Raw genomic sequence first — 26,985 nt, 5'->3', positions numbered from 1 at the left:
TAATTAGTGTGGGAATAACATCCTTTTAACGCATAATGCACGTGGCATGTTCCTATTGGTGGTTAGTTAGCTACATAGGTAAAATGATAAAACCACCCTCGTCACGTCATCAATTTCGTGCAAGTGGACAGTACTACATTATAAAATGGTCAAACGTCAAAACCCTACCTAGAATAAACCCCGTCGTCGGCCTCTGCTGGTTTTTCCTCCGCCGTTATCACCCGAGTTGAGCTTCTACAATGGGTCGCAAACTCAAAGAATCCTCCGCCGCCATCGGCGAGGCAGAACTGCAACAGGCCCAACCTCTCCACGAAGCCAAAGCCGAGAGGAAGAAGAAGAAGAAGAAGCAGAAAAACAAAGACGAAGAAGAAGCCCATCCCAGCCCCAACCCCAAGAGAAAGCTCGAAGACATTGCTCCTCAGGAAGAAGACTCAGATTCTATTGTCAAAAAGAAGAAGAAGAAGAAGAAGAAGAAGCACAAGAAATCCAAAGACAAGGAGGAAGAACCCGAAAATAATCAGGAGCCACAGGAAAATGGCCATGCCGACGAAGGTGAATCTGGAGACGCGGCTGTGGTGGTTAGTGGGAAGGATTCGAAGGAAGCCAAATACAAGCCACTGACTTCCTTTGCAGAATCGAAGCTTCCTAGTGAGGTTTTACAATGCTGTCAGAATTTCAACAGTCCATCTCCGATTCAATCCCGGGCCTGGCCGTTCTTATTGGACGGTCGCGATTTTATTGGGATTGCAAAAACCGGGTCAGGTACTAGTGTGGATTGGATTTTGGGATTTGAAGTTTGGTTTGTGTTGTGAGCTCTTTTTGTCCAATTAAGCTGATTGTGTTGTGTTTTCTAGGCAAGACTTTGGCTTTTGGAATACCCGCTATTATGCAGGTTTTGAACAAGAGGAAGGGTAAGTTTTCGAGGGGACGAACTCCTCTTTGCCTTGCGCTTGCACCTACAAGGGAGCTAGCTCAACAAGTATGTGCTTACTGACCCAAGATGCATATTCTAACTAGTGTTGGATAATATTTTTAAGTTTTCTGTGTCGATTAAGAAATTGAAATCTCTGATTCAATATTGCCTCTTGTAGCATAGGGTTCCGACTTCCAAGAAGGGGTTTTAGAGTAATTGTGTTTCCCCCGGTCAATTTCTCTCTCCTCCTAGAATGCAAGTTCAGAGGAAGACGAAGGGTGTTGAATAATGAATAATTTATTGCTATAGTACCCTTGGATAAGTCCAATGATGGATGACTGTGTGGTAGGTATATGGCAGTGGGCGGCTAGTCGTAGGTCTTTTAATCTGATGCTGATGAGCTATTATGGAATTACCCTTGACCTCAAGAAAATCTAGAAAGTTAGAATCAGTAAAATTAAGGATATTTTTTGCTCTAAATTCAACAACAACAAAGCCTTTTCCCACTAAGTGGGGTCGGCTATATGAATCCTAGAACGCCATTGCGCTCGGTTTTGTGTCATGTCCTCCGTTAGATCCAAGTACTCTAAGCCTTTTCTTAGAGTCTCTTCCAAAGTTTTCCTAGGTCTTCCTCTACCCCTTCGGCCCTGAACCTCTGTCCCGTAGTCACATCTTCGAACCGGAGCGTCAGTCGGCCTTCTTTGCACATGTCCAAATCACCGGAACCGATTTTCTCTCATCTTTCCTTCAATTTCGGCTACTCCTACTTTACCTCGGATATCCTCATTCTCAATCTTATCCTTTCTCGTGTGCCCACACATCCCACGAAGCATCCTCATCTCTGCTACACCCATTTTGTGTACGTGTTGATGTTTCACCGCCCGACATTCTGTGCCATACAACATCGCTGGCCTTATTGCCGTCTTATAAAATTTTCCCTTGAGCTTCAGTGGCCTACGACGGTCACACAACATGCTGGATGCACTCTTACACTTCATCCATCAAGCTCGTATTCTATGGTTGAGATCTCCATCTAATTCTCCGTTCTCTTGTAAGATAGATCCTAGGTAGCGAAAACGGTCGCTTTTTGTGATCTTCGCTAAATTGCTCCGGTCATTAGTGTGGATAAGTATATAAATGGATAGAGATAGGAAAGCAAACACAAGATGTACGTGGTTCACCCAGATTGGCTACGTCCACGGAATAGAAGAGTTCTCATTAATTGTGAAGGGTTTACACAAGTACATAGGTTCAAGCTCTCCTTTAGTGAGTACAAGTGAATGATTTAGTACAAATGACATTAGAGTACAAATGACATTAGGAAATATTGTGGGAGAATGATCTCGTAATCACGAAACTTCTAAGTATCGGAGTGTGGTATCGACTTGCCTTATCTGTCTCATAGGTAGATGTGGCAACTTCTCTGGAAGTACTCTTCCTCCATCCAGGGGTGGTATCTTTAACTGGTGGAGATGCACAAGGTAATGTATCAATTTCACTTGAAGCTTACTTGTAGTTTCAGGCTTGGTCAAGCGCGATACAAACCATGTAGTAGGAGTCCCCCAAGTCGCCGAGCTAGGGGATTTGCTGAAAGAGGTGACAGACAAGGTAAGCAATCAGAGCTCCGGCTGATTGTTCACCTTCTCCCCATCTTGCAGCAGCATGAAGGATAAGGTCGTACCCAGTGCACAAGGCTCCCGCTTTACGCAGGGTCTGGGAGAGGTGAATGTCGGCTAGCCTTACCCCCATTTATGGAGAGGCTGCTCCCAAGTCTCGAACCCGAGACCTACCGCTCATGGGCGAAGGCACTTGCCATATGGGATACTTTTGCTTTTGAAGAAGTAACTTTCCACAGGCTTATTCTTGAACTGAGCTGAAGGGTTTTCTGGTTTCCTCCAGAGTATAAGGCCGACTGAAGAATTTGAGGGTCAAAACAAGTCCATCAAATCTAGAGTACGTTCGACCCTGCTGATATGGGATACTTTTGCTTTTGACAGAGTAATGGATGGATCGGCACGTGTGCTGTTACGCTTGTCTCCACATGCTTCCTTGTATCCTTCGCACTTGCCCTATCTGTTCCTCAAGCAGATACGGTATCTTCCCTGGCAACATAAGATGTTGAAGATGAGTACTCGAGAGCAATGCCAGGTAAGTAATCAGGTAAGGGGTTCCAGGCTGTCAGTTCCTGGCTGGGAGCTTGATTTCAAGTGCTGACTGATTGCTCTCTTTCTCCTTGTCTTGCAGGTAAAAACAAGGCCAAAGGAAAAGACAGGGAAAAAGCATGATATGGGATACTCTTGCTTTTAACCCTGATGATATGAGATATTCTTGCTCTAGTATAGCTTGTTTGCAGAGGTATTATCGGGGGGAAAGAAAGCTGAATATTTCGAAAGGCTTCGTTGGGAGTGCCTTCTCAGATATGAGGAAGGGTTGAGCATTTTTGCAGGTCTGCCTGTCCGTTGGGGATGGAGGTCGACATATATAGGAGTCTCCCTAACAACAAGTAGTAATGCTATTCCTTTACCCTGCTTGGTCATAGCACGGTAGTGGGAGCTGCCAGCTTCACATGTTTTAACTCTGTCAGAGCACTTTGAAAAAGTGGTATGTGGTATCTGGCTCTCGAGATTCGGAGAACGATGCTTCTTCGATTTTTGAGAAAGCAATCATGGTGGGGGTCTGGCTCTCGAGATTCGGGGAGCAGTGTCTCTTCGATTTTTGAGAAAGTAATCATGTTGGGAGTCTGGCTCTCGAGATTCGGAAGGCGGTGCCTCTTCGATTTTGGAGTAAGCAATCTTGTTGGGAGTGTTTTCTCGGATGTGAGTAAAGGTTGGGCATGTTTGCTAGTCTACCTTGCCACGAAGCACGGAGGTTGACACACAGGGACTTTCCAATTATCCAGCAGTGGTACTGTTCCTTTACCCTTGTGGGTAATAATATGGTAGCTAGACCTTCAAAATTTATGTGTCTAAACTTTGTTAGTGCTGTTTCTTTGCTATTCTTTTACCTTTCTTGGTCAGAGCGATGTAGTGGGAGCTGCAAGCTTCACGTGCTCAACTTTGGCAGAGACTTTGACAAAGTTATCTGTGGTACCCATGAGCTATTGTTGCGTGTGGGAAGTGGGTGATTGAACAGTAAGATTCATGTGCTTTCTACTTCACCAGAAGTCTTCGACAGAATGCCCATAATTTCCGCAAAGCTGAGTGTGCGTGTGACAGGTGCTGACAAGGCTAGAAAAGAAGGTGCCTCTTTGATTTCTGAGATCGGCCCTCGTGGTCTCTGAGCAGCCCAGCTTTTGAGAAAGCGAGCGCCTCTTCGATTGATTCGGAGAACGATGCCTCTTCGATTTTTGAGAAAGCAATCATGCTGGGGGTCTGGCTCTCGAGATTCGGGGAGCAGTGTCTCTTCGATTTTTGAAAAAGTAATCATGTTGGGAGTCTGGCTCTCGAGATTCGGAGGGTGGTGCCTCTTCGATTTTGGAGCAAGCAATCTTGTTGGGAGTGTTTTCTCAAATGTGAGTAAAGGTTGGGCATGTTTGCTAGTCTACCTTGCCACGAAGCACAGAGGTTGACACACAAGGACTTTCCAATTATCCAGCAATGGTACTGTTCCTTTACCCTCTCTTCGATTTTTGAGAAAGTAGTCATGTTGGGAGTCTGGCTCTCGAGATTCGGAAGACGGTGCCTCTTCGATTTTGGAGCAAGCAATCTTATTGGGAGTGTTTTCTCGAATGTGAGTAAAGGTTGGGCATGTTTGCTAGTCTACCTTGCCACGAGGCACAGAGGTTGACACACAGGGACTTTCCAATTATCCAACAGTGGTACTGTTCCTTTACCCTTGTGGGTAATAATATGGTAGCTAGACCTTCAAAATTTATGGGTCTAAACTTTGTTAGTGCTGTTTCTTTGCTATTCTTTTACCCTTCTTGGTCAGAGCGATGTAGTGGGAGCTGCAAGCTTCACGTGCTCAACTTTGGCAGAGAACTTTGGCAAAGTTATCTGTGGTACCCATGAGCTATTGCTGCGTGTGGGAAGTGGGTGATTGGACAGTAAGATTCATGTGTTTTCTACTTCCCCAGAAGTCTTCGACAGAATACCCATAATTTCCGCAAAGCTGAGTGTACGTGTGACAGGTGCTGACAAGGCTGGAAAAGTAGGTGCCTCTTCGATTTCTGAGATCGGCCCTCGTGGTCTCTGAGGAGCCCAGCTTTTGAGGAAGCGAGCGCCTCTTCGATTTCTGAGATCGGCTTTCGTGGTCTTTGAGCAGCCCAACTTTTGAGAAAGCAAACACCTCTTCGATTTATGAGATCAACCCTCGTGGTCTCTAAGCAGCCCAGCTTTTGAGAAAGCAAACGCCTCTTCGATTTCTGAGCAGGCGCCTCTTCGATGTCTGAAGCTCCGTCGAGTGCAGCTTTTTATAGGGGCTGGCATTAAGTTCCAAAGCACACTTGAATCTCCACCAGTAGAAGCTCCATTCTTGCACTTCTAAGATCTTGATTTGTCCGACCTCTTCTCTCTTCAATACCTTTGAAAATGTCTGGCCCCTCCGACCGTCGTTTTGACTTGAACCTTGTTGAAGAGGCAGCCCCGCCTTCTCCAGACAACATATGGCGCCCATCCTTCGTCTCCCCTACTGGTCCTCTTACCGTTGGGGATTCCGTGATGAAGAATGATATGACCGCTGCGGTGGTGGCCAGGAACCTTCTCACTCCCAAAGATAACAGACTACTTTCCAAACGGTCTGATGAGTTAGCTGTTAAGGATTCACTGGCTCTCAGTGTTCAGTGTGCAGGTTCTGTGTCTAATATGGCCCAACGCCTATTTGCTCGAACCCGCCAAGTTGAGTCATTGGCGGCCGAAGTGATGAGTCTCAAACAGGAGATTAGAGGGCTCAAGCATGAGAATAAACAGTTGCACCGACTCGCACATGACTATGCTACAAACATGAAGAGGAAGCTTGACCAGATGAAGGAAACTGATGGTCAGGTTTTACTTGATCATCAGAGATTTGTGGGTTTGTTCCAAAGGCATTTATTGCCTTCGTCTTCTGGGGCTGTACCGCGTAATGAAGCTCCAAATGATCAACCTCTGATGCCTCCTCCTTCTAGGGTTCTGTCCAGTACTGAGGCTCCGAATGATCCCCCTCCGATGCCTTCTCTTTCTGGGGCTCTACCGACTGCTGAGACTTCTCCTAAGCAACCTTTGTGAAGGCTCCATCTTGTTTGTTTATTTTGACTCATGTATATGTACATATTTGTAGCTTATCGGGGATATCAATAAATAAGTTTTCCTTCATTTCAACGTATTGTGTTAAATACACCAAAGCCTTCTTTGTTAAGTTCTTTGAATTTTCTTTTGTTGAAGCTTGTATGTTGAAGCTTTCTGAGTGGAGCATGTAGGTTGGGGTAGTGTTCCCTTAATTTTTCGAGTGAGGAAAACTTCTCGGTTGGAGACTTGGAAAATCCAAGTCACTGAGTGGGATCGGCTATATGAATCTTAGAACGCCATTGTGCTCGGTCCTGTGTCATGTCCTTCGTTAGATCCAAGTACTCTAAGTCTTTTCTTAGAGTCTCTTCCAAAGTTTTCCTAGGTCTTCCTCTACCCCTTCGGCCCTGAACCTCTGTCCCATAGTCGCATCTTCTAATCGGAGCGTCGGTAGGCCTTCTTTGCACATGTCCAAACCACCGTAACCGATTTTCTCTCATCTTTCCTTCAATTTCGGCTACTCCTACTTTACCCCGGATATCCTCATTCCTAATCTTATCCTTTCTCGTGTGCCCACACATCCAACGAAGCATCCTCATCTCCGCTACACCCATTTTGTGTACGTGTTGATGCTTCACCGCCCAACATTCTGTGCCATACAGCATCGCCGGCCTTATTGCCGTCCTATAGAATTTTCCTTTGAGCTTCAGTGGCATACGGCGGTCACACAACACGCCAGATGCACTCTTCCACTTCATCCATCCAGCTTGTATTCTATGGTTGAGATCTCCATCTAATTCTCCGTTCTTTTGCAAGATAGATCCTAGGTAACGAAAACGGTCGCTCTTTGGTATTTCTTGATCTCCGATCCTCACCCCTAACTCGTTTTGGCCTCCATCTGCACTGAACTTGCACTCCATATATTCTGTCTTTGATCGGCTTAGGCGAAGACCTTTAGATTCCAACACTTCTCTCCAAAGGTTAAGCTTTGCATTTACCCCTTCCTGAGTTTCATCTATCAACACTATATCGTCTGCGAAAAGCATACACCAAGGAATATCATCTTGAATATGTCCTGTTAACTCATCCATTACCAACGCAAAAAGGTAAGGACTTAAGGATGAGCCTTGATGTAATCCTACAGTTATGGGAAAGCTTTCGGTTTGTCCTTCATGAGTTCTTACGGCAGTCTTTGCTCCTTCATACATATCCTTTATAGCTTGGATATATGCTACTCGTACTCCTTTCTTCTCTAAGATCCTCCAAAGAATGTCTCTTGGGACCCTATCATACGCTTTTTCCAAATCTATAAAGACCATGTGTAAATCCTTTTTCCCATCTCTATATCTTTCCATCAATCTTCGTAAGAGATAGATTGCCTCCATGGTTGAGCGCCCTGGCATGAACCCGAATTGGTTGTCCGAAACCAAAGTGCTCAATGACTCTCTCCCAGAGCTTCATTGTATGACTCATTAACTTAATACCCCTATAGTTCATGCAATTTTGTACGTCGCCCTTATTCTTGTAGATAGGCACCAAAGTGCTCGTTCGCCACTCATTTGGCATCTTCTTCGTTTTCAAAATCCTATTGAAAAGGTCAGTGAGCCATGTTATACCTGTCTCTCCCAAAACTTTCCACACTTCGATTGGTATATCGTCTGGGCCTATTGCTTTTCTATGCTTCATCTTCTTCAAAGCTACAACCACTTCTTCCTTCCGGATTCGACGATAAAAAGAGTAGTTTCTACACTCTTCTGAGTTACTCAACTCCCCTAAAGAAGCACTCCTTTCATGTCCTTCATTGAAAAGATTATGAAAATAACCTCTCCATCTGTCTTTAACCGCGTTCTCTGTAGCAAGAACCTTTCCATCCTCATCCTTGATGCACCTCACTTGGTTTAGGTCCCTTGTCTTCTTTTCCCTTGCTCTAGCTAGTTTATAGATATCCAACTCTCCTTCTTTGGTATCTAGTCGTTTATACATATCGTTGTAAGCCGCTAACTTAGCTTCTCTGACCGCTTTCTTCGCCTCTTGCTTCGCTTTTCTATACCTTTCACCATTTTCATCGGTCCTCTCCTTGTATAAGGCTTTACAACATTCCTTCTTAGCATTCACCTTTGTTTGTACCTCCTCATTCCACCACCAAGATTCCTTTTGGTGTGGGGCAAAGCCCTTGGACTCTCCTAATACCTCTTTTGCTACTTTTCGGATACAACTAGCCATGGAATCCCACATTTGGCTAGCTTCCCCCTCTCTATCCCACACACATTGGGTGATTACCTTCTCTTTGAAAATGGCTTGTTTTTCTTCTTTTAGATTCCACCATCTAGTCCTTGGGCACTTCCAAGTCTTGTTCTTTTGTCTCCCTCTTTTGATATGTACATCCATCACCAACAAGCGATGTTGATTAGCCACGCTCTCTCCTGGTATAACTTTGCAATCCTTACAAGTTATACGATCCCCTTTCCTCATTAGAAGAAAATCTATTTGTGTTTTTGACGACCCACTCTTGTAGGTGATCACATGTTCTTCTCTCTTCTTAAAGAAGGTGTTGGCTAAGAAGAGATCATATGCCATTGCAAAATCCAAGATAGCTTCCCCATCCTCGTTTCTCTCCCCAAAACCATGGCCACCATGAAAACCTCCATAGTTGCCTGTCTCCCTGCCCACGTGTCCATTTAGATCTCCTCCTATAAATAACTTCTCCGTCTGAGCAATTCCTTGCACCAAGTCTCCAAGGTCTTCCCAAAATTTCTCCTTCGAACTCGTATCCAACCCTACTTGAGGTGCGTACGCACTAATCACATTGATAAGTTCTTGTCCTATTACAATCTTGATTGCCATGATTCTATCTCCTACCCTCTTGACATCTACAACATCTTGTGTCAAGGTCTTGTCCACGATGATGCCAACACCGTTTCTCGTTCTATTTGTGCCCGAATACCAAAGTTTAAACCCTGAGTTTTCTAGATCCTTTGCCTTACTACCAACCCACTTAGTTTCTTGTAGGCACATAATATTTATCCTTCTCCTCACCATAACTTCCACTACTTCCATAGATTTTCCCGTTAAGGTTCCTATATTCCACGTTCCTAAACGCATTTTGCTCTCTTGAACTCTACCCTTCTGTCCTAGCTTCTTCACCCTCCCCCGTCTAATAGGATCAAAGTACTTCTTTTGTGTATCCCGTGTAAAGTTGATAGGAGCATATGCTCCCAAACAACTTTGAGTGGAGTCGTTCGAAAAGAAGTTTCTACGGCCCCTTGCTCATTTAACACTGCATCCGGGTGCCGATGGAGATACAGCGACCCTTGCTCACTTATCACTGTGCTCGGGCCACACAGCGCGCCACTTACGGGTGACGCCCAAGCTTTAGCGCGATTTTGTTCTGGATTCATTTTCATAAGGATTCGACGTGATCATAAGGATTCGACTCAATTGTCTCAAGGATTTTGTTACGTGAATTAGATATTCATCATAAAACGTGTAATGGGGAATCACTCACATACACGGGGAGTTGAGAACATTGATTTTTTTGGGTATCTGGTCATGCATTTCACTATAATAGTCCATAAATGAGTTTTGAACAGAGTTGCTGCAAATGGTACCTTTACTTGTCAGAAAGCTGATAGAAGATGATAACCCTCTTTTGGATTGTTGCTTGTTAAGGTTGAAAAAGAACCATATAGTTGCACAAATTGTGATATTGATAGTCATGTGTACAAATTCTGCGCTCTTGCAATGTAGGCGAATATCTTTGGGTTAGTCCACAGTGGTAAATGAGGGTGGGGGAAATGTTTTTTGCATTAGGATAGAACCAGTGTTCCATTGGTTCTGATGTAAGAAGAAAGGGGAATTCTTTTTAAGCATTCAAGGAGTTTCAACAATGGGTCAGCAAGTATCATATCCTTCTATGTCAAACACTTAAAAGCCACAAACTTTTCATGTAAGAAGAATGTCCAACAAATAGTAGAGTGAAACAAGTTTGTGAACTTTGTTTCCTTTTTGTATTTGGTTGTACTAATAATTTTTTGTTGTTGCTTACATTCCTTTTTCACCTGCTGCTTGGGCATGTGATATGTTCACCGGAGAAATTCAAGGTTATTTATTGAAAGGTGACTGACCATTTGCTTTATCTTCTGGTGGCAGATTTCAGATGTTTTGTTCGAGGCTGGGAAACCTTGTGGTGTGGTATCAGTTTGTTTGTTCGGAGGAGCATCCAAGGGACCCCAAATATCTATGTTGAAGTCTGGTGTTGTAAGATACTTAATTCTTTCTTATTTTATGTGGCACAAATTCAAATTTATACTTCATCCCCTCATACTTTACACTGGTCTACAATTGGCTAATCAAAATTAACTTCATGTTTTAAACTGTATCAGTAACGCTGCGACTTGGAAATACGATGACGTCTAGATTTAATTCTTTATTTTGAACTTTGTCCTCGTTTTGAATATACATAAACCAAATAAATTTCACCTAATGATGTAAGGATTCTTTGTCCTTTTTGAAAGCTTTGCACATAGTCAATTGTAGCCAAATCAAGGATTCCCTAATGCAAAGCTTGCCCTGTACTTGATGTGCACAAAACAGTTTCCTCTTTTCTTTTGTTTTGCTGGTCATATAACAACCAAGGTATTGAATATTAATGTTAACGGAAGTATTGTGAGGTTCAAAATACCAAAATGTAGATGGTAATATCGACAAAACATCAATTTTCAGAGAAATGACAGGATGAGTTTGGTGAAATCTACATAAAAAAAAAAGATTGGAAAGTTGTTATAAATTTCACAAAAACACAGTGGATGACATGCAACTCAGTGCATATTATCTATTTAAGTATGATTAACAAGTGAGAAACAAGTTGGATGGATGAGTGCATCCGGCGTTTTGTGTGACCGTCGTATGCCACTGAAGCTCAAGGGAAAATTTTATAGGACGGCAATAAGGCCGGCAATGCTTTATGGCACGAATGCTTCGTTGGATGTGTGGGCATATGAGAAATGATAAGATTAGGAATGAGGATATTCGAGGTAAAGTAGGAGTAGCCGAAATTGAAGGAAATATGAGAGAAAATCGGTTATGGTGGTTTGTACATGTGAAATGAAGGCCTACTGACGCTCCGGTTAGAAGATGCGATTACAGGACAAAGGTTCAGGGCCGAAGGGGTAGAGGAAGACCTAGAAGGACTTTGGAAGAGACTCTAAGAAAAGACTTAAAGTACTTGGATCTAACGGAAGACGTGACACACAACCGAGCGCAATGGCGTTCTAGGATTCATATAGCCGACCCCCCTTAGTGGGAAAATGCTTTGTTGTTATTGTTGTAACAAGTGAGAAACAAGTTCTCATTTGAAAAGCTTATTCAAAGATCTTATTAAAAGAAATTGTTTTGAATGTGTCTACAATTAAAGATTATATGCATTAGTACCCTGGTAGCCCTGAGTATAGTAGTATCCTACTTATAGAAGAGAAAGAGCTTATGATTCAAACTAGATTTGGGGTTACTCCTGCTGACTAAATAGTTTTAACTTAAAAACTTCAGTCGTTGCTACTGGTAGTCTGGTATACCACATCAGTTGGGTTTACTTGGAAATTTTGAAAAGTTAGTTCTTTTGGTTTGGGCAAAAGTCTGATTGAGTTAATTCAGTACATGTGCAGGTGGAAGTATTCTGTAGAGGTTCTATGTTTGTCATTTTGTATCTTCTTACAATTGGTTTTTGTATACTTTTCTGTGCTCTTAGGACATCGTCATTGGAACTCCTGGTCGTCTAAAGGATCTCATTGAAAATAAGGATTGTTGCCTGAAGGAAGTATCTTTTACGGTAAGTATCTGTTACCTGAAGGGAAGTATCATTAAGTTTCATTTTCTTATTTTTCTTTAGTTTGGATGTGAATTTTTCTTTGGGTGGTGTTATCCGCACACCTATTTTTACCTCTCACACACCCCACTCAATTTTTGGCCATCGGATCGAATGAATTGAAGAGGATCAATGCACAAAAAATTGACAAGGGTGTGTGGGAGGTAAAAAGGGGTGTGTGAATAGCACTACCCTTGTCTTTTTATACATGGAATGTTTTAGTAGTGTTAAAGATCTCAGAAAATAGAGACTAACAGAAATTTTTCGTAGGTCCTTGATGAAGCAGATCGAATGCTAGACTTGGGATTTGAACCAGAAGTTCGCTATATATTGGGCCAGACATGCTCTGGTATGTGATGTAGCATTAATAGTTCTCTCTTTATCTATCAGGTGACATCAAGTACTCTAGTTTGTTTGGAAGTACTTTAATTAAGTCTAAAACATTTTAATGATTTGTTTAAAATTTAAATAGTTTATTTGATTCCATTGTCATATGGAGAAGGTGTGTGAGGAAAAATATGCTCTTCCAGTTTATGTTACTAATTGTTTCATCCCTTTATTAGAAATAACCACTCATCTCTACTTACATACACAGGTTTAGTGCTATTGGATACCTATCCATAGAGAGAGGAAAGACAATCATTTTGACTTAGACTTTTGGACAACTGTTTTTTGTTTCTAATAGAAATCATCTAACTGAAAATGATTTTAATTATGAGGGGCCTGGAAGTAATTCAGTTATGAGACCTATTGATGTAGGACAGTAGAAATAGATAGGAATATAAAAGAATCAGACTCACTCTGGCCATTGGCATCACAGCCAAGGTGTACTGGAATCACACCAATAGAGAAATCAGAAAAATTCCAGCATCACACTGGCCTTCAGCATCACACCGAAGGTACCTTGGAATCACTCCAAGGTTGCTGTGTCTCACACACAAGCAGTAACCCAGAACTTCTTTTCACTGACTTTTATTTTAAAAATTTACAAAGTAAGCCCCTTTTATATGCCAGTTGGTACATGAATCTGGAAAGATCTACATTAATATACTGAGGAATTCTAAAGAAAAAATTATGACAACAAATAATTAATATTGTAACATAGAGAGACTCAAACGCAGAATTTGCTGACTAAACTGCTTTCATTACATAAGAAGTAGAAAGACTAATTTATTGAATTTTAACTTGGCTCCTCCATTATTCTCCCTTGGTTGCAAAAGAATCGACATTGAGTTTGACATGTTGAAGTAGTAGTATCTTAAGTCAGTCGCCAGGTTCCCAGCCTTGCCAAATATACTGGGTCTCCCACCAAACTGATGTAGGACAATAGAAATAGATAGGAATATAGAAGATGTGTACTCACTCTGGCCTTTGGCATCATACCAAAGGTTATTGGAATCACTCCAATAAAGTTAGAAAAATTCCGGCATCAGACTGGCCTTCAGCATCATACCAAAGGTATTTTGCAATCACTCCAAGGTTGCTGTGCCTCCACACAAGAAGAAACCCAGAATTTCTTTTCACTAACTCTTATTTTAGAAGCTTACAAAGTTGCCCTTTTAATGTGCCAGTTGGTACATGACTCTGGAAATATCCACATTAATCCATTGGGGAATTCTATAGAATAATTTGTGATGCTTGCCTAAATATGAAATAAGAAGTAATCTATTTCCCCCGGATTGCTCTCCAAAGATGTCTCGTAAAAGGAGTACCATGAGCAGTTTGAATTTCTGAAATGAATTTATTGGAAAATTTGAGGCCAATTAAACTCTAGACTGCTAATTAGGTTGAAGTATCTAAGTTTTCTCCAATTTTTGGGCTAGGTAAGGTCTGTCCCACTTGAACCTTGACATTTCAGTACTCTCGGATCTTTCTAACTAGTTCAATTAGTTTTGTAGGATAATTTCAGTCTGGTGATAATGATATAGATATATTGACTCTGTGCAGCTCGGCAAATGGTAATGTTCAGTGCTACATGGCCTCCATCAGTTCATCAATTAGCTCAGGAATTCATGGATCCTAATCCTGTTAAGGTGTGAATTCTTAATTATTGTGACCTTTAATAGTTCGTTTTCACCTTTTGGAAAATTAATAACACATTATTTCAGGTAGTTGTTGGATCAGAGGATTTAGCTGCCAACCATGATGTTATGCAGATAGTTGAGGTACAAGTTCTCAACACACATGAAACCTATGTGATGAATAGATGTTTATTTTGTTAATTCAATATATGCTTTACTGCAATTGACCTCCATCTCACGTTCGTAGGTCTTGGATGATCATTCACGTAATGGGCGCTTGGTTGCATTGCTAGAAAAATACCACAAATCCCAAGAGTAAGTATTGGCACATTATGTCCCATTATTTCATTTGTAACTTGTGTCTTAGCCAATCCGTCGTGGATTATTTTGGAACTAGTGTTGTGTGTATTTTGTGTGATCGAATCCCACTTGGTTTTACCATCTATACATGTTCAATTTTTAGATCACACAATGGAGCTCCTTCAATACTTAATTACTTTCCTTGATGATGTAATTTGATATCAGCTAATACCGATGTCATACTGTGGAACAGGAACAGAGTTTTGATTTTTGTCTTGTACAAAGCGGAAGCCCCTCGCCTTGAGAATATGCTGCACAAAGGGTAAAGTTCTTGATACATATTTGGATTGCTGCCGAAGATATTTGAGGAAAGCTACTGATGGTCTATGTATTTCTTATTTTTAGGGGTTGGAAAGCTGTTTCTATACATGGTGATAAGGCACAAAGTGAGCGTACAAAGGCACTCTCTCTGTTCAAGAAGGGAAGCTGCCCCTTGATGGTATGTTGTTCGATAGAAGTGATATGTTTTATCTAAATACAGTATTTAAAATACAATGGAGGATGATAATAAACTTGACCGTTGACACTATGTCTTCTTCTGCTTTGCCCTCCCCTTTTTATCTAAGAATTGGATGGACATTTTAGCTCTTAGTGCCACATGATGAGAGGCACCATTTTCTTTCCTACCCTATTTAGGAGGGATCTCTTAATTTGTATCCGAACTTTTTTAACTCGGTTACAAAAATCAGTATTAAGGAAAAGTGAAAGAATTAAGGTTTACTAGAATGGAACTTGAAACTTGAAAGATAATGATGATGACAAAAAGAACCCACAAGTATCTTGGACAAGGTAGGTACTCGTATTTACCAAAACAACGTTCTTGTATATTGTGGAAGTCTCGGTATGTTTTTACATTCCGCCCAACTGTTTTATAGTTTCCTTCCAGCTGGTTTAAAATGTTTTTGTATAGGGGTAACTATTTATTGAAATCTCTACGAACTTTTTGACAGGGAACTTGTGGTTAGCATATGCTTGCTTCTGTCTGAAAGACCCTATCTGTATGAAGAAATATTTTAACTTCTTGTAGCTATGTCTGGAAACTGGTTATAATATATTGCATTTTATCTGAAACATATTTTCAGATAGCTACTGATGTGGCTGCTCGTGGATTGGATATTCCAGACGTTGAAGTAGTGATCAACTATAGTTTTCCCCTCACTACTGAGGATTATGTCCACCGAATTGGGCGGACTGGACGGGCTGGAAAGAAGGGCGTTGCTCATACTTTTTTCACACATCACAACAAGGTAACACTAAATAAATCAATATTCTACAAGATTTTGAGAAGAATTCTACGTCGAACTACTATATATTGAGTACTATTCCAGGGACTTGCGGGGGAGCTGGTCAATGTTCTCAGAGAAGCCAAGCAAAATGTGCCAGAAGCCTTGTTGAAATTTGGCACCCATGTTAAGAAGAAGGCACGCATTTGGTTCTCTTTCATCTTATCTCATATTTAGCTTTTCCTTCTGGTTGCTGAATAATTCGCATTCATGTTCCGCGTTCTTTTAATCTGCTTGCATGAGTGGCATTTTAACAATCCTTTTTCTTATGCTCTTTCTTTGGGGTATTGAAATACAGGAGTCCAAACTTTACGGGGCTCACTTCAAAGAGATTCCTGCCGATGCTCCAAAGTCTCAAAAAATCACCTTCAACTCTGACGATGAAGATTAGTTCTTTTTGCAATTATGAAAACATTTGTTACTCGAGCAGTAAAACGCCCAAAGTTGGCTGTGGGAATTAGTTCTTATTGTAATTTACGCAAATTTTGTTGTCCTTTTTTTGTTTTGTTTTCCCCCTCGATTGTATTACATGGATTCTCAATGATTATTTACTTTGGATTTTCATATTACCTTAAAACTTATAGCATTTTACGTTATAACTGAGAGCATCACGTGGAAAGTGTTCTGAAACATTTTACTTATCATAAGGTATGACCCGGTTGCTTAGGTAACAAGGTATGACTTAAATTGCAACACTGCTGTACCCCAATTTTGACGTAGCCCAATTTCAGTGAACCATGATATATTGCTTGTCCGTTACAAGTTTTTGGTAAACAAGTGTGTATCTTTTGTCCTAGTCGATTTATTTGTCAATAAGGCTATCTCCAATCGAAGAAGGGTCCGAGGGTTTGTTTAAGCCCTTTGACATTCCAAGAAATTAATATTTTAATGAACAGTGCAGTGCTATATTTCTTACCATCCCCAACCGAATGCCAAAGGGTTATAGGGTCATAGGGCCAAGCATAGCCCTATGACAAAAAACCATCTCCAACTGAGGGCCAAACATAATGTATTATTTAAATTTAAAAACTACAATAACTTAAATTTAAAAACTACAACTTAAATTTAAAGTACATAATCAACATCATCTTCATCATCCGCCATTGTAAGAGTATAGTCAAAGGTAAACAACTGCCGCCCTTTACAAATTTCCCAACAACTATGATGCTGAAAGGATTTCGAGCTACCCTCCATATACAATTCTTCCGCTTGGTGTACCTAGAAAATATAATTACAAAAATTAAGGGAAATTAATTTATGAAATTAAATGTAATATAATTACAAAAATTAAAGGAAATTCATTTATGAAATTAAAGTAATATAATTAAATATTTAAAATAAAGCTAACATTGCTTGATGTCATTTATTCAAATTTGGATGAAGATGTTTCTTCCATCTTAAAGAACAACTCTCGTAGTTTCCGGTATTCGGTGGAGTGGTGCCTTCGTAGAACTCATAGTATTTTTTGGACACACGAGTCCAAACACCTTCACTTGTTTGAGAATTCTCCCTCACACTATTTTCCGAGACTCATCTATAAGCCCTGCAAAGAGCTTCATCTTCTTTTCGAGTTCAAGCCCTACCTTTCATTGCAGATGAGGCCATTTGAAAATTATTGAAAAATATGAAGGAAAGATTATTGGAAGAGGTAATAGTGTAGGAATGGTGAAAATTATGTGACAAAAGGTGGAATGACTTAAGTATTTATAGGAAAAAATGAGAATTTTTTAAAATTTTTTTAAAAAAATTTGGCCCAAAAAAAAAAATTCAAATCCAACAGTAACTGACGCCAGCTAGCCGTTGCTAGCTGGCGTCATGCTGTCGTCAGTTAGCCGTTGCATTTGAATGTATGGCCCGGCCCGGGGCCGACTGGCTAGCTGGAATGGGCCAACTGGATGGTCGTTTGACCATTTTTGTCCTATGGAGCTCACGAGCCCTTTGGCCTAGCCCTCGGTTGGAGACAGTTTTTGGGCTATTTTCGGCTATCTAACCCTCTAGACCATTTGGTTGGAGATGGCCTGACACGGTCTTGTTGGAGTCTTGTGGGTTTTTGTGTAGTTGACTGCAAACGTGCGAGTGAGAAAAAGACAAAGATGAGGTAATTGGAACATTGCTAGGAAATTTATACGGGCCGAATGATTCCTTCCAGATCCTGTAATATGAGGCAACACGGTGTTTCGTCGGACCACGCAACTCAACTTTGTTTAACTACCATCTTTTATTCATTTCTTATAGAAAACAAAAATAAATAGATAAATTTATTCAATTACAACGATATTTTACAGTAAGGGTTGATAATTTGGCTAAGTTAAATAACTTAGATATCTTAGGTTCGATTCTCATAAAAAACAAATTTGAATTGCATTATTACTAGACCATTGTGATGCTTAACCCACTCTCCCACCCTCTTAGTGTAGATAATATAGTTTCGTCATAAAAAAAAATAAAAAAAAGAGAAAGTAGATATCGAACTTGCCTAATCATTCAGTTATTGTGTTACAAAAATTTGTCAAAGTATTTGCCTGGTAGTTTACAAAGTAAGATAAAAACCAAAAAATTGGGAAGCTGCAAAGTAATGGGATGAACAAATGTTTGAAAGAAACTTTGACCATTTCTCACGTAAAACAATATCAATATATTTTACGACTTCCACGCAAAACCCTTCTCTTCCCAGCTTCCACTCATCATTCTTCATCTTTTCAGTTTCAAAACAAAAGTTTCAAAGCCAAAGAAATGGCAGAAAGTGTTGTCACCTTCTTGCTCGACAGGCTCACCTCCTTGATCGAACAGGAGGGGAGACTATTCTCAGGGGTCCAAGCACAGATCGAGGATATCATCGATGAGTTGGAGCGCATTAAAGCCTTCTTAAGGGTTGCTGACACAGAGGAAGACGAAGACCCTCGACTCAAAGTGTGGGTTAAACAAGTCAGAGACTTGGCTTATGAGATTGAAGATGCGCTTGACAAATTCAGGCTCTCTCATTCACATGTTCACAGGCACGGATTCCATGCAATCCCTTCGTAAGCTTTCTCGCATCATCAAGAAATTAAAAGCTCGGTTGCTGGTGATATTCAAGGCATCAAATCAAAGATCAGAAGTCTCTCAGAGGGACGTGACATGACAAATACAAGCTTGATGTTGACCCTGGCTCAAGCAAGGTTAGGAAGCTTCAGATCAGTCAAGGTGATGCCCTTTTGGCTGGAAGAGGCTGATCTCGTGGCAATCGGTGAGCCCAAAAGGTAGCTGATTGAGTTGCTCATGACGGGTGAATCTAGACACCAAGCAGTATCGGTGGTTGGGATGCAAAAGTTAAGAAACATTTTAAGGTACATGCTTGGATCATAGTTTCTCAATCATTCAAGATAAAGCAGCTCCTAAGACACATACTTCAGAATATCTTCAAAGTTATCGGGAAACCAGTCCCTGAAGAAGTTGATATTATGAACACCAACCAGTTAAGAGAGAGAATAAAAAAACTACTACAGCAAATCAGGAACCTGACTGTTCTAGATGATCTTTGGAACAACGATGCGTGGGATGTCATCAATCATGCACTGCCCAACGACTAGTGTTTTAAAAATCGGCCTAGGCAGCGCCTAGGCGGAGAAGACCCACCATGATTTAAGGAAAATCGTTTTAAAAAATCAGTTTGGAGCTAGGTGGCCGCCTAGGCAGTCCTAGGCTGCGGGCAAGGCAGCACCTAGGCGGTTTGGTTTATTTTTTCTTTTTTTTTTATTATTATTAATTGTGTGTTTTTTTTCTTTTTTAGTTTCATAGTGGTATACTTATGGAAATTGTGTACCTAATTTGCAAATGATGGATTGACTACAAGTTCATCCAATTGTGAAATGAATTGGAGCACTTTTGAGGGGATACATACAAAGAAAAGAAATAAACTAGATACAATAAGGTTAAATAATTTAGTCTATGTGCAATCCAATAAAAGGATCATGAACAAGAATAATTTAGTCTATCATCCAAGAATACCCCTCATTATGATTATATGCTTACTATTTTTTAAATATTGAATCTGTTGGATGGATGTACTTTGTGTATTCTTTTACTTCTATTTTTACATTTTATCATTCTTTAATTATCCATACAAGTATAGGGTTTTTTTTTTTTTTTTATTAAGTATAAATAAGCACTTATTTATAAGATACATAATAAATTTATATAAATCCGCCTAGACCGCTTATGTGCTAGGCCCCTCCCCACTGCCCGGCTAGTGCCTAGCATTTTTTAGAACCTTGCCAACAACACTCACGGTACTCGTGTAATGATCACCACCCGCAATGCTGCTGTAGCCTCGGCCTCTGGCGTGGACAACCACGGTATGGTCTACAATTTAGAGCCCTTATCACCAGAAGAATCTTGGACTCTTTTTCTGCACTCGCATTCCGGAAAACTCATGTCCTCCCAATTTGGAGGAAAATTGTCGAAGTATCTTAACGAAATGCCGTGGACTGCCCCTTGCAGTTGTGGCAATCAGTGCCGTTCTAGCTACAAAAGACAAGAAAAATATTGATGAATGGGCTGCGTGTGTGGAAGTATTGGTGCTGAAACTGAGGAAAACGACCAACTTGATAACATATAAAGTTGTCTCTCAGTTTCAGCGACTTACCATACCGTCTCAAGTCTTGTTTCTTGTATCCAAGAATGTTTCCTGATCTCTATAAAATCGACCATATCAGGTTAATTCAATTATGGATGGCTGAAGAATTTGTCATCGAAAAGAACGGAAAGACACCAGAAGAAGTTGCTGAGAGTTAACTTAGCTATTGGACAAAAGTTTGATCCAAGCAGCAGAAACAGCAACCGATGGGAGGGTCAAATCATGCCAAATCCATGATCTTTTACAGGAGATTGTCATTTTGAAGGCTAGAGAGCAAAACTTTGCGGCAATATAGAAAGAGCAAGGTACAATGTGGCCGAACAAAGTTCAACGCCTATCAATTTTTAACACCTTGCAGAATGTACAACCAAAGAGGACCCCTTCTCATCTACGCTCACTGCTCATTTTTGGGGAAGAAGTTGAATATCAGAGTGCGCAACGAACAAGACTACAAAATAATAATATTATTAAACAAACGAGAATGCCGAAATGGCTACAAAACCCTAGAGGCTACATTGTGACTAACTTGTTCTCAAACTAAATTACAAGCTCTATTTATAGCAATAAATCTAAGAAACCCTAATGCGTAAATGCCAAAAATACCCTACTACAAAGTCAAATCAAATCTCTAATTAATTTTCTAAATAAACCTAATAAATTCCAACACCCCCCGTCAAACTCATGGCGGTACACATCATGAGGTTGCCAACAAGCAGATATGGATGCAAGCTCCGTTAGGCAGACATGACAAGGCAAGTTCGGTTAGACGGACACGACAAGGCAAGTTCCGTTAGGCAGACACAACAAGACAAACAATTCAAGCGAACAAAACAATCCATTTGGACGGTAGATGTGCTAGGTTTCTAGTTGCAGTGGCAGTGTGCATATGGGGTTGATGCGAGTGTAGTGGCGATGTGATTTTGGTGGTGGGATGGATCTGGGCTGCAGTTCGTAGCAGGACGGCTTCAAGACGTTGTGATGCAGGTTCACAGCAGATTCAGATGGGGTAGGTGCAGCAGAGATGAACTCGATCCAAGTTGTGGTTCTCGGATCAGGGCCTCGTCAGCAGACAGGCAGTAGGTTGAGGGCGGGTTTGATCGAGGTTCTTGATTCAATGCACTGCAGTATACGAACTTCAGGCTTTCCTCAAAATCATCTAATTCAATTTTTTTTTTCATCTTTCTTTTCCTTGCAAACAATCAATACCAACTAACAAATCTAAAACAAGCAACGACAAAGGCAAACAAATTGATACTAACGAGAACAGATTGAACCCTAAGGATCTAACCTGCTCTGATACCAAGTTGAATATCAGAGTGTGCAACGAACAAGACTACAAAATAATAATATTATTAAACAAATGAGAATGCCGAAACAGCTACAAAACCCTAAAGGCTGCATTGTGACTAACTTGTTCTCAAACTAAATTACAAGCTCTATTTATAGAGCAATAAATCTAAAAAACCCTAATGCGTAAATGCCAAAAATACCCTACTATAAAATCAAATCAAATCTCTAATTAATTTCCTAAATAAACCTAATAAATTCCAACAGAACATTCGCTTACTGAGTTTTCGATACCAAAATTGTTTCTTAAGGGTGCGTTTGTTGCACCGGACTATCTCGTACTGAACTAGGTTCAGGGACTAAGCTGGACTGGCTTAGACTAACTAAGCTGGACAAGCTTAGTGAAGCGTTTGGTGCAGTGTCAGACTAAGAAGCAGGATAATGAAAATAGTATTGTCACCAATTTGGTGTTTGCTCAAACTGAGACTAAATTATTATTCTAATTTAATTTATTTTTATTTAAAGATATTATCAAAATTAATAATATTAGATGAGAGTATGACTCAATAAAAAAATACAAAAACCAAATTTCTTGCCAACGAAAGAAGCATACATGATTCAAGAGTAGTATTGCTCCAAACATCAATATAACAAAGGTGTTTTCCTAACAATTGACAAGGTTTAGAATGCTTTTCTTAATTATTCACCTTTGGTTTGATTGCATTCAATCCCAAGACCACAATGATGCGTGAGGCGCAATGGCAAATGGATAGCCGAGCCTTGATCATTGCTACATTTGGATTCGAGCATGTAAATTGCTTGCTCCAACTAGTTTGAAGAAAACCAATAACAATATGCAAAAGCAAGAGATCATGAATATACCTCGAGCAAAGTACACAACATTTGGAGCAAAAGTGAAGCAAAAAGTTTTAGCTGAGGGAATGTAAATTTAAATGTTGTGATACAGACAAAATTTTGCTATTCTAACTAATTTACTGACTAGACTAAAACACAAGCTTGTGTAGGCTACACAAATACAATAGTACTCCTGCACTGCACATCCTCTAAATCGACACCTTACATGAACATACTGTTACAAACAATCAAAATCGATTGAATCAATACCACGCCTTTTGTTGCTCTAGCAAGCAAGTTGGTGCATCCACATGTAACAACTTGTTGCATCAAAACTGCCATTTATGACTCTGCTACGATGGCTGAATCTAATCTTACCGAAGCATCTTTTGGAGCTTTATTACTTCTTGTTGTTGTTGCGGAGACAATGAACTTAGTTTTTCCGGTGTTAGGCTCAAAACTTCTTGTAGTAGGGCAGACTCCACCCCAGGTGGAAGCTTAGACTGAGAAAGATTAACCATGATGTCAAATACTCAGATCAAAAGACTGCATGTTGTAAGCATCGTGTAGTAAACAGAACATAAATTGATTAAAAATGGATAAAATGCAGATAATCCGCAACTACCTCAACCTTAAAGTCTCAACACTGCTGCAAACTGTAGTTGGTGGATATGTTTCACACACCATAGCTAAGTATATTAATCAGAGAACAAATTTGGAACATCTCAAATACGGTGCTCTTAGAAATCAAGTGAAACTTTTATATCCATAACAAATTGATATGGAAGCACATTTGTTTATTTCAAAAATCTCAATAATGTTTCTGTACCATAGCATCTAGAACATGATTATATGCGAAAACCTGAAAACTCAGCACATTCAAATAAATGGAATCAAGCAATGCATGAACACAACCAAATATGAAAAGCCAGAGAAAGAGGAATCCTCAGTCTGGGGAGGAGGAGGTCTATAGTTTACCCTCAATGCCCTGCTATCAAGTTCCTGCCAAATGCAATGAAGTATTTCTTATATACGATATAAGCCTTGCTTAGATACAATTTACAGGGTTCTCATGGATGCAATACAACCAAATGACGGCAAGACTTAGCAAAATAAATACGAAACTCAACCAATCACTACACTAAAAAACCAACATCAAGAAATGCAACACAAAGCTACAAAACAAAACAACCTTTTCAGAATGAAATAAACATCGACCAAGTTTCAAACGTCAATCAATAAAATTGTTTTCACGATAATGCCATGAAACTCTTGCTAACATAGTTATATACAACAAACAGGGTTCTCAACTTGACCTATAACCAATGACTTCAACTCAAAACAATCAACATGGTAATAAGTAATCGCAACCGTAAAAAAATACACACTACGAAAGGCCAGAGACTAGGCTCTATCAAACATTTCTTCAGTAAGACAAATCTCAAGCAAGTTTCAATAAATGAATGTTAATAAATATGATTACAAATAAAGTACCAATTTGCAAATCACAAACTTTCGCATATATAAGAAAATATCAACAAATGGTCAAACTTAAATATGAAGACTTACATAGCCGTTTAGCTGTCGAGTAGCATATTTACCTTCTTGAACACTTGACATAGTCACAAACCCAAATCCTCTGCTTCTTCCGGTTGTTTTATCATATATCACCTGCTAAAAACCCTCCAAATTTAACCCACAACACACTAAACCAACAATAACCGATTTCACTTTTCACCCAAATTTCAAATAAAATTTACAAAATTTCAAGTGAAAACAAGGAATTACCTTGACTATCTGGACATTTCCAGCACTCTCGAAGATACCAGCGAGCTGAGCGTTATCGACGTTGAAGGGAAGGTTACCCACGAAGAGTTTGAGGTCAAGGGAGGCCTCTCCGTCGTCACTGAGAACCTCCTCGTCCTACTCAAACTCGGATGAAACGGCGAAGTCGTGAAGGAGATGGGAGATGGCGAAGGTGTGAAGGAGAAGAAGACGGATGGATCAGCTGCGAGAGAGGACGGGACTAGGAGTTCGCTTGAAATCGAGGGCTCTCGCTAAGAACGGCTAGCGAGGCGTTCAGTCGGGGCGAGTCCCCTTTAGTCTCATTAACTCTTGTCCGTATAAATAACAAACACCAGACTGGACTATCATTTAGTCTAGTCCAATCCAAGGAATGCTAGTGAAGGCAAACAAACATACCCTAAAGGTCTTCCACTGCTTATTGTATTAGACTTGCAAGGTCCACATCTAGACATGTTTCCAATAGAGGTCGTCAACCTTCTTCTCAGGTATCTTATTTTGAGGGATACCAAGGTAAAAAAAGTCCGAGCTCCATCACGAAGCTTCAAAACCTAGAGACCTTGGATCTTAAACCTTCTCGTGTCGTTGAGTTGCCTCCAGAAATTTTGAATCTCAAGCGTCTTCACCATCTCCTGGTGTATAGGTATGAAGTTGAGTCTTATGCGCAATTTAATTCCAGATATGGAGTTAAGGTTCCTGCAGGAATATGTGGCTTGCAGTCACTCCAAAAGCTGTGTTTTATTGAGGCAAATCAAGACAATGGTATTTTAATGGCGGAGCTTGGCAGAATGAATCAACTGATAGGAGGTTGGGCATCTTCAAGTTGAGAACAGAAGATGGGTTCACCTTATGCTCATCGGTTGAAAAGATGACCAACCTTCGCTCATTCTCTGTATCTTCTGTGTAGAAGGACATGATATGGAATTTCTTAGAACAAAAGCCTGTAAATTAATTTACTAAGGTTCTCATTTTAGACATTAGTACAAGTTGGTGTACTCTCAATTTGAATGATACCTTCTAAATATGAAAATTTCATCTGATCTTGAGGGTATGATTATATGACATTTTGGACCATGTGATATAAGAAGCCTGACGAGGAGAGCTTAATTTAATGATTCGATTTGGATGGATGTATTCGTGTACCGTAACTTGGTCATCGTTACATCTCACAAACATGCATGATTGGTTGAGCAGAAAAATAGTAATTAAGCTATCAAAAAATAAGATAATAGTGTCCCATGTTGTAATCCGATCTCTAATGTTCATATCTGCGAAGAATTGCGTATCAGATAGTTTACATCAAGAAGTCAATAGAAATTGGCTCCCCGGCCTTGAGTGTTAATTATTTTGCTGAACGTTTGAAAGAGTAGTATTCACATCTGATCCGTCCCATCAAACAGTGTCTACCAAGTTAGAATACATGATATTCTAATTAATAAGACAGCAGCGTTATTAATTAATCTAAACAATCAAAATTTATAATAGTCCTTTGCATTTTAATAAATCTAGGTTTGAACCTAAAAACAGCAAGAATGTCTCCAGAAGCCTACAAACTGGGCAGATCACATAATCTCTGGTGGGACTAATGTTGTCCCCTACCTAAACAATAATTGATCATGATCCTGAATTTTGCTGGTTTTCAAGTTGTCCATTCATCTGACCACTGCATGTAGTTTTACTCATCATTATAATTAAATTTCTCGCATTCCATTCAACAGAAATACATATACGACCTCAGTTGAGAATTAATCTAGAGGAAGCATCTACTCATATAAAGCATGGCGAATCCAGGTTGATAGAATAGTTGGATTGCCTTACCTGTATTTCCTCTTTTCTCTCTGCGTTGTAGTGAAAAAATCGCAGATTTCGTTGAAAAAAATTCGTTGAAAAAAAATTGAATAGTTTGTTCAACTTCAAAAGCATAATGTTGAATTAAACGTAAAATGGACTACAATGAAATTCGAGCGAGTTCATATTTTGGTCACCACCCCATTTCGTTGACTGTGGTGTCCCACTATTATATGAAGTTGTCCAAGATGAAAACTAAAAGTACAATCCAATTTTTTTTGTCTTTAATTATACTTTTTTGGTCTGAAATTCAACTTGTTGTCAGTGTTGCAATAAATTATTAAAAGTGAGAATGGATTTTACATGAAGAAATTTATTGTATTGTTGTGTTGGAATCTAAAGGTCTTCGCCTAAGCCGATCAAAGACAGAATATATGGAGTGCAAGTTCAGTGCAAATGGAGGCCAAAACGAGTTAGGGGTGAGGATCGGAGATCAAGAAATGCCAAAGAGCGACCGTTTTCGTTACCTAGGATCTATCTTGCAAAAGAACGGAGAATTAGATGGAGATCTCAACCATAGAATACAAGCTGGATGGATGAAGTGGAAGAGTGCATCCGGCGTGTTGTGTGACCGCCGTATGCCACTGAAGCTCAAGGGAAAATTTTATAGGACGGCAATAAGGCCGGCGATGCTGTATGGCACAGAATGTTGGGCGGTGAAACATCAACACGTACACAAAATGGGTGTAGCGGAGATGAGGATGCTTCGTTGGATGAGTGGGCACACAAGAAAGGATAAGATTAGGAATGAGGATATCCGGGGTAAAGTAGGAGTAGCCGAAATTGAAGGAAAGATGAGAGAAAATCGGTTACGGTGGTTTGGACATGTGCAAAGAAGGCCTACTGACGCTCCGATTAGAAGATGCGACTATGGGACAGAGGTTCAGGGCCGAAGGGGTAGAGGAAGACCTAGGAAAACTTTGGAAGAGACTCTAAGAA

The 26,985-nt window shown here is 40.2% G+C and overlaps 1 protein-coding gene and 1 pseudogene across 1 annotated transcript; both read left to right on the top strand.

Annotated features, from left to right (window-relative positions):
• Positions 1–134: 134 nt before the first annotated feature.
• LOC114823678 (DEAD-box ATP-dependent RNA helicase 5-like) lies at positions 135–16,215 on the top strand. The gene is made up of 13 exons (XM_029099099.2): positions 135–762; positions 855–979; positions 10,264–10,371; positions 11,858–11,938; positions 12,245–12,323; positions 13,922–14,007; positions 14,083–14,139; positions 14,243–14,310; positions 14,549–14,617; positions 14,701–14,794; positions 15,438–15,602; positions 15,684–15,776; positions 15,937–16,215. The coding sequence occupies exons 1-13, from the start codon at positions 240–242 to the stop codon at positions 16,027–16,029; spliced, it is 1,641 nt and encodes a 546-aa protein (XP_028954932.1). The 5' UTR covers positions 135–239; the 3' UTR covers positions 16,030–16,215.
• A 2,089-nt stretch (positions 16,216–18,304) lies between these two features.
• LOC139193139 (disease resistance protein RPM1-like) lies at positions 18,305–25,150 on the top strand (annotated as a pseudogene).
• Positions 25,151–26,985: the final 1,835 nt, after the last annotated feature.

This window comes from Malus domestica, chromosome 16, assembly GCF_042453785.1.
Source record: "Malus domestica chromosome 16, GDT2T_hap1".
NCBI classification, from domain to species: Eukaryota; Viridiplantae; Streptophyta; class Magnoliopsida; order Rosales; family Rosaceae; genus Malus; species Malus domestica.
The sequence above is the reverse complement of the archived record's forward strand: the minus strand, read 5'-3'. Positions and strand labels throughout refer to the sequence as shown.

Excerpts from the sequence above, each read along its gene's own strand:
- LOC114823678 (XM_029099099.2), top strand. The coding sequence starts at position 240 with ATGGGTCGCAAACTCAAAGAATCCTCCGCCGCCATCGGCGAGGCAGAA. Across the intron at positions 980-10,263 it reads CAAGGGAGCTAGCTCAACAA|ATTTCAGATGTTTTGTTCGA; the intron begins GTATGTGCTTAC and ends TTCTGGTGGCAG. Across the intron at positions 14,618-14,700 it reads GAGAATATGCTGCACAAAGG|GGGTTGGAAAGCTGTTTCTA; the intron begins GTAAAGTTCTTG and ends TCTTATTTTTAG.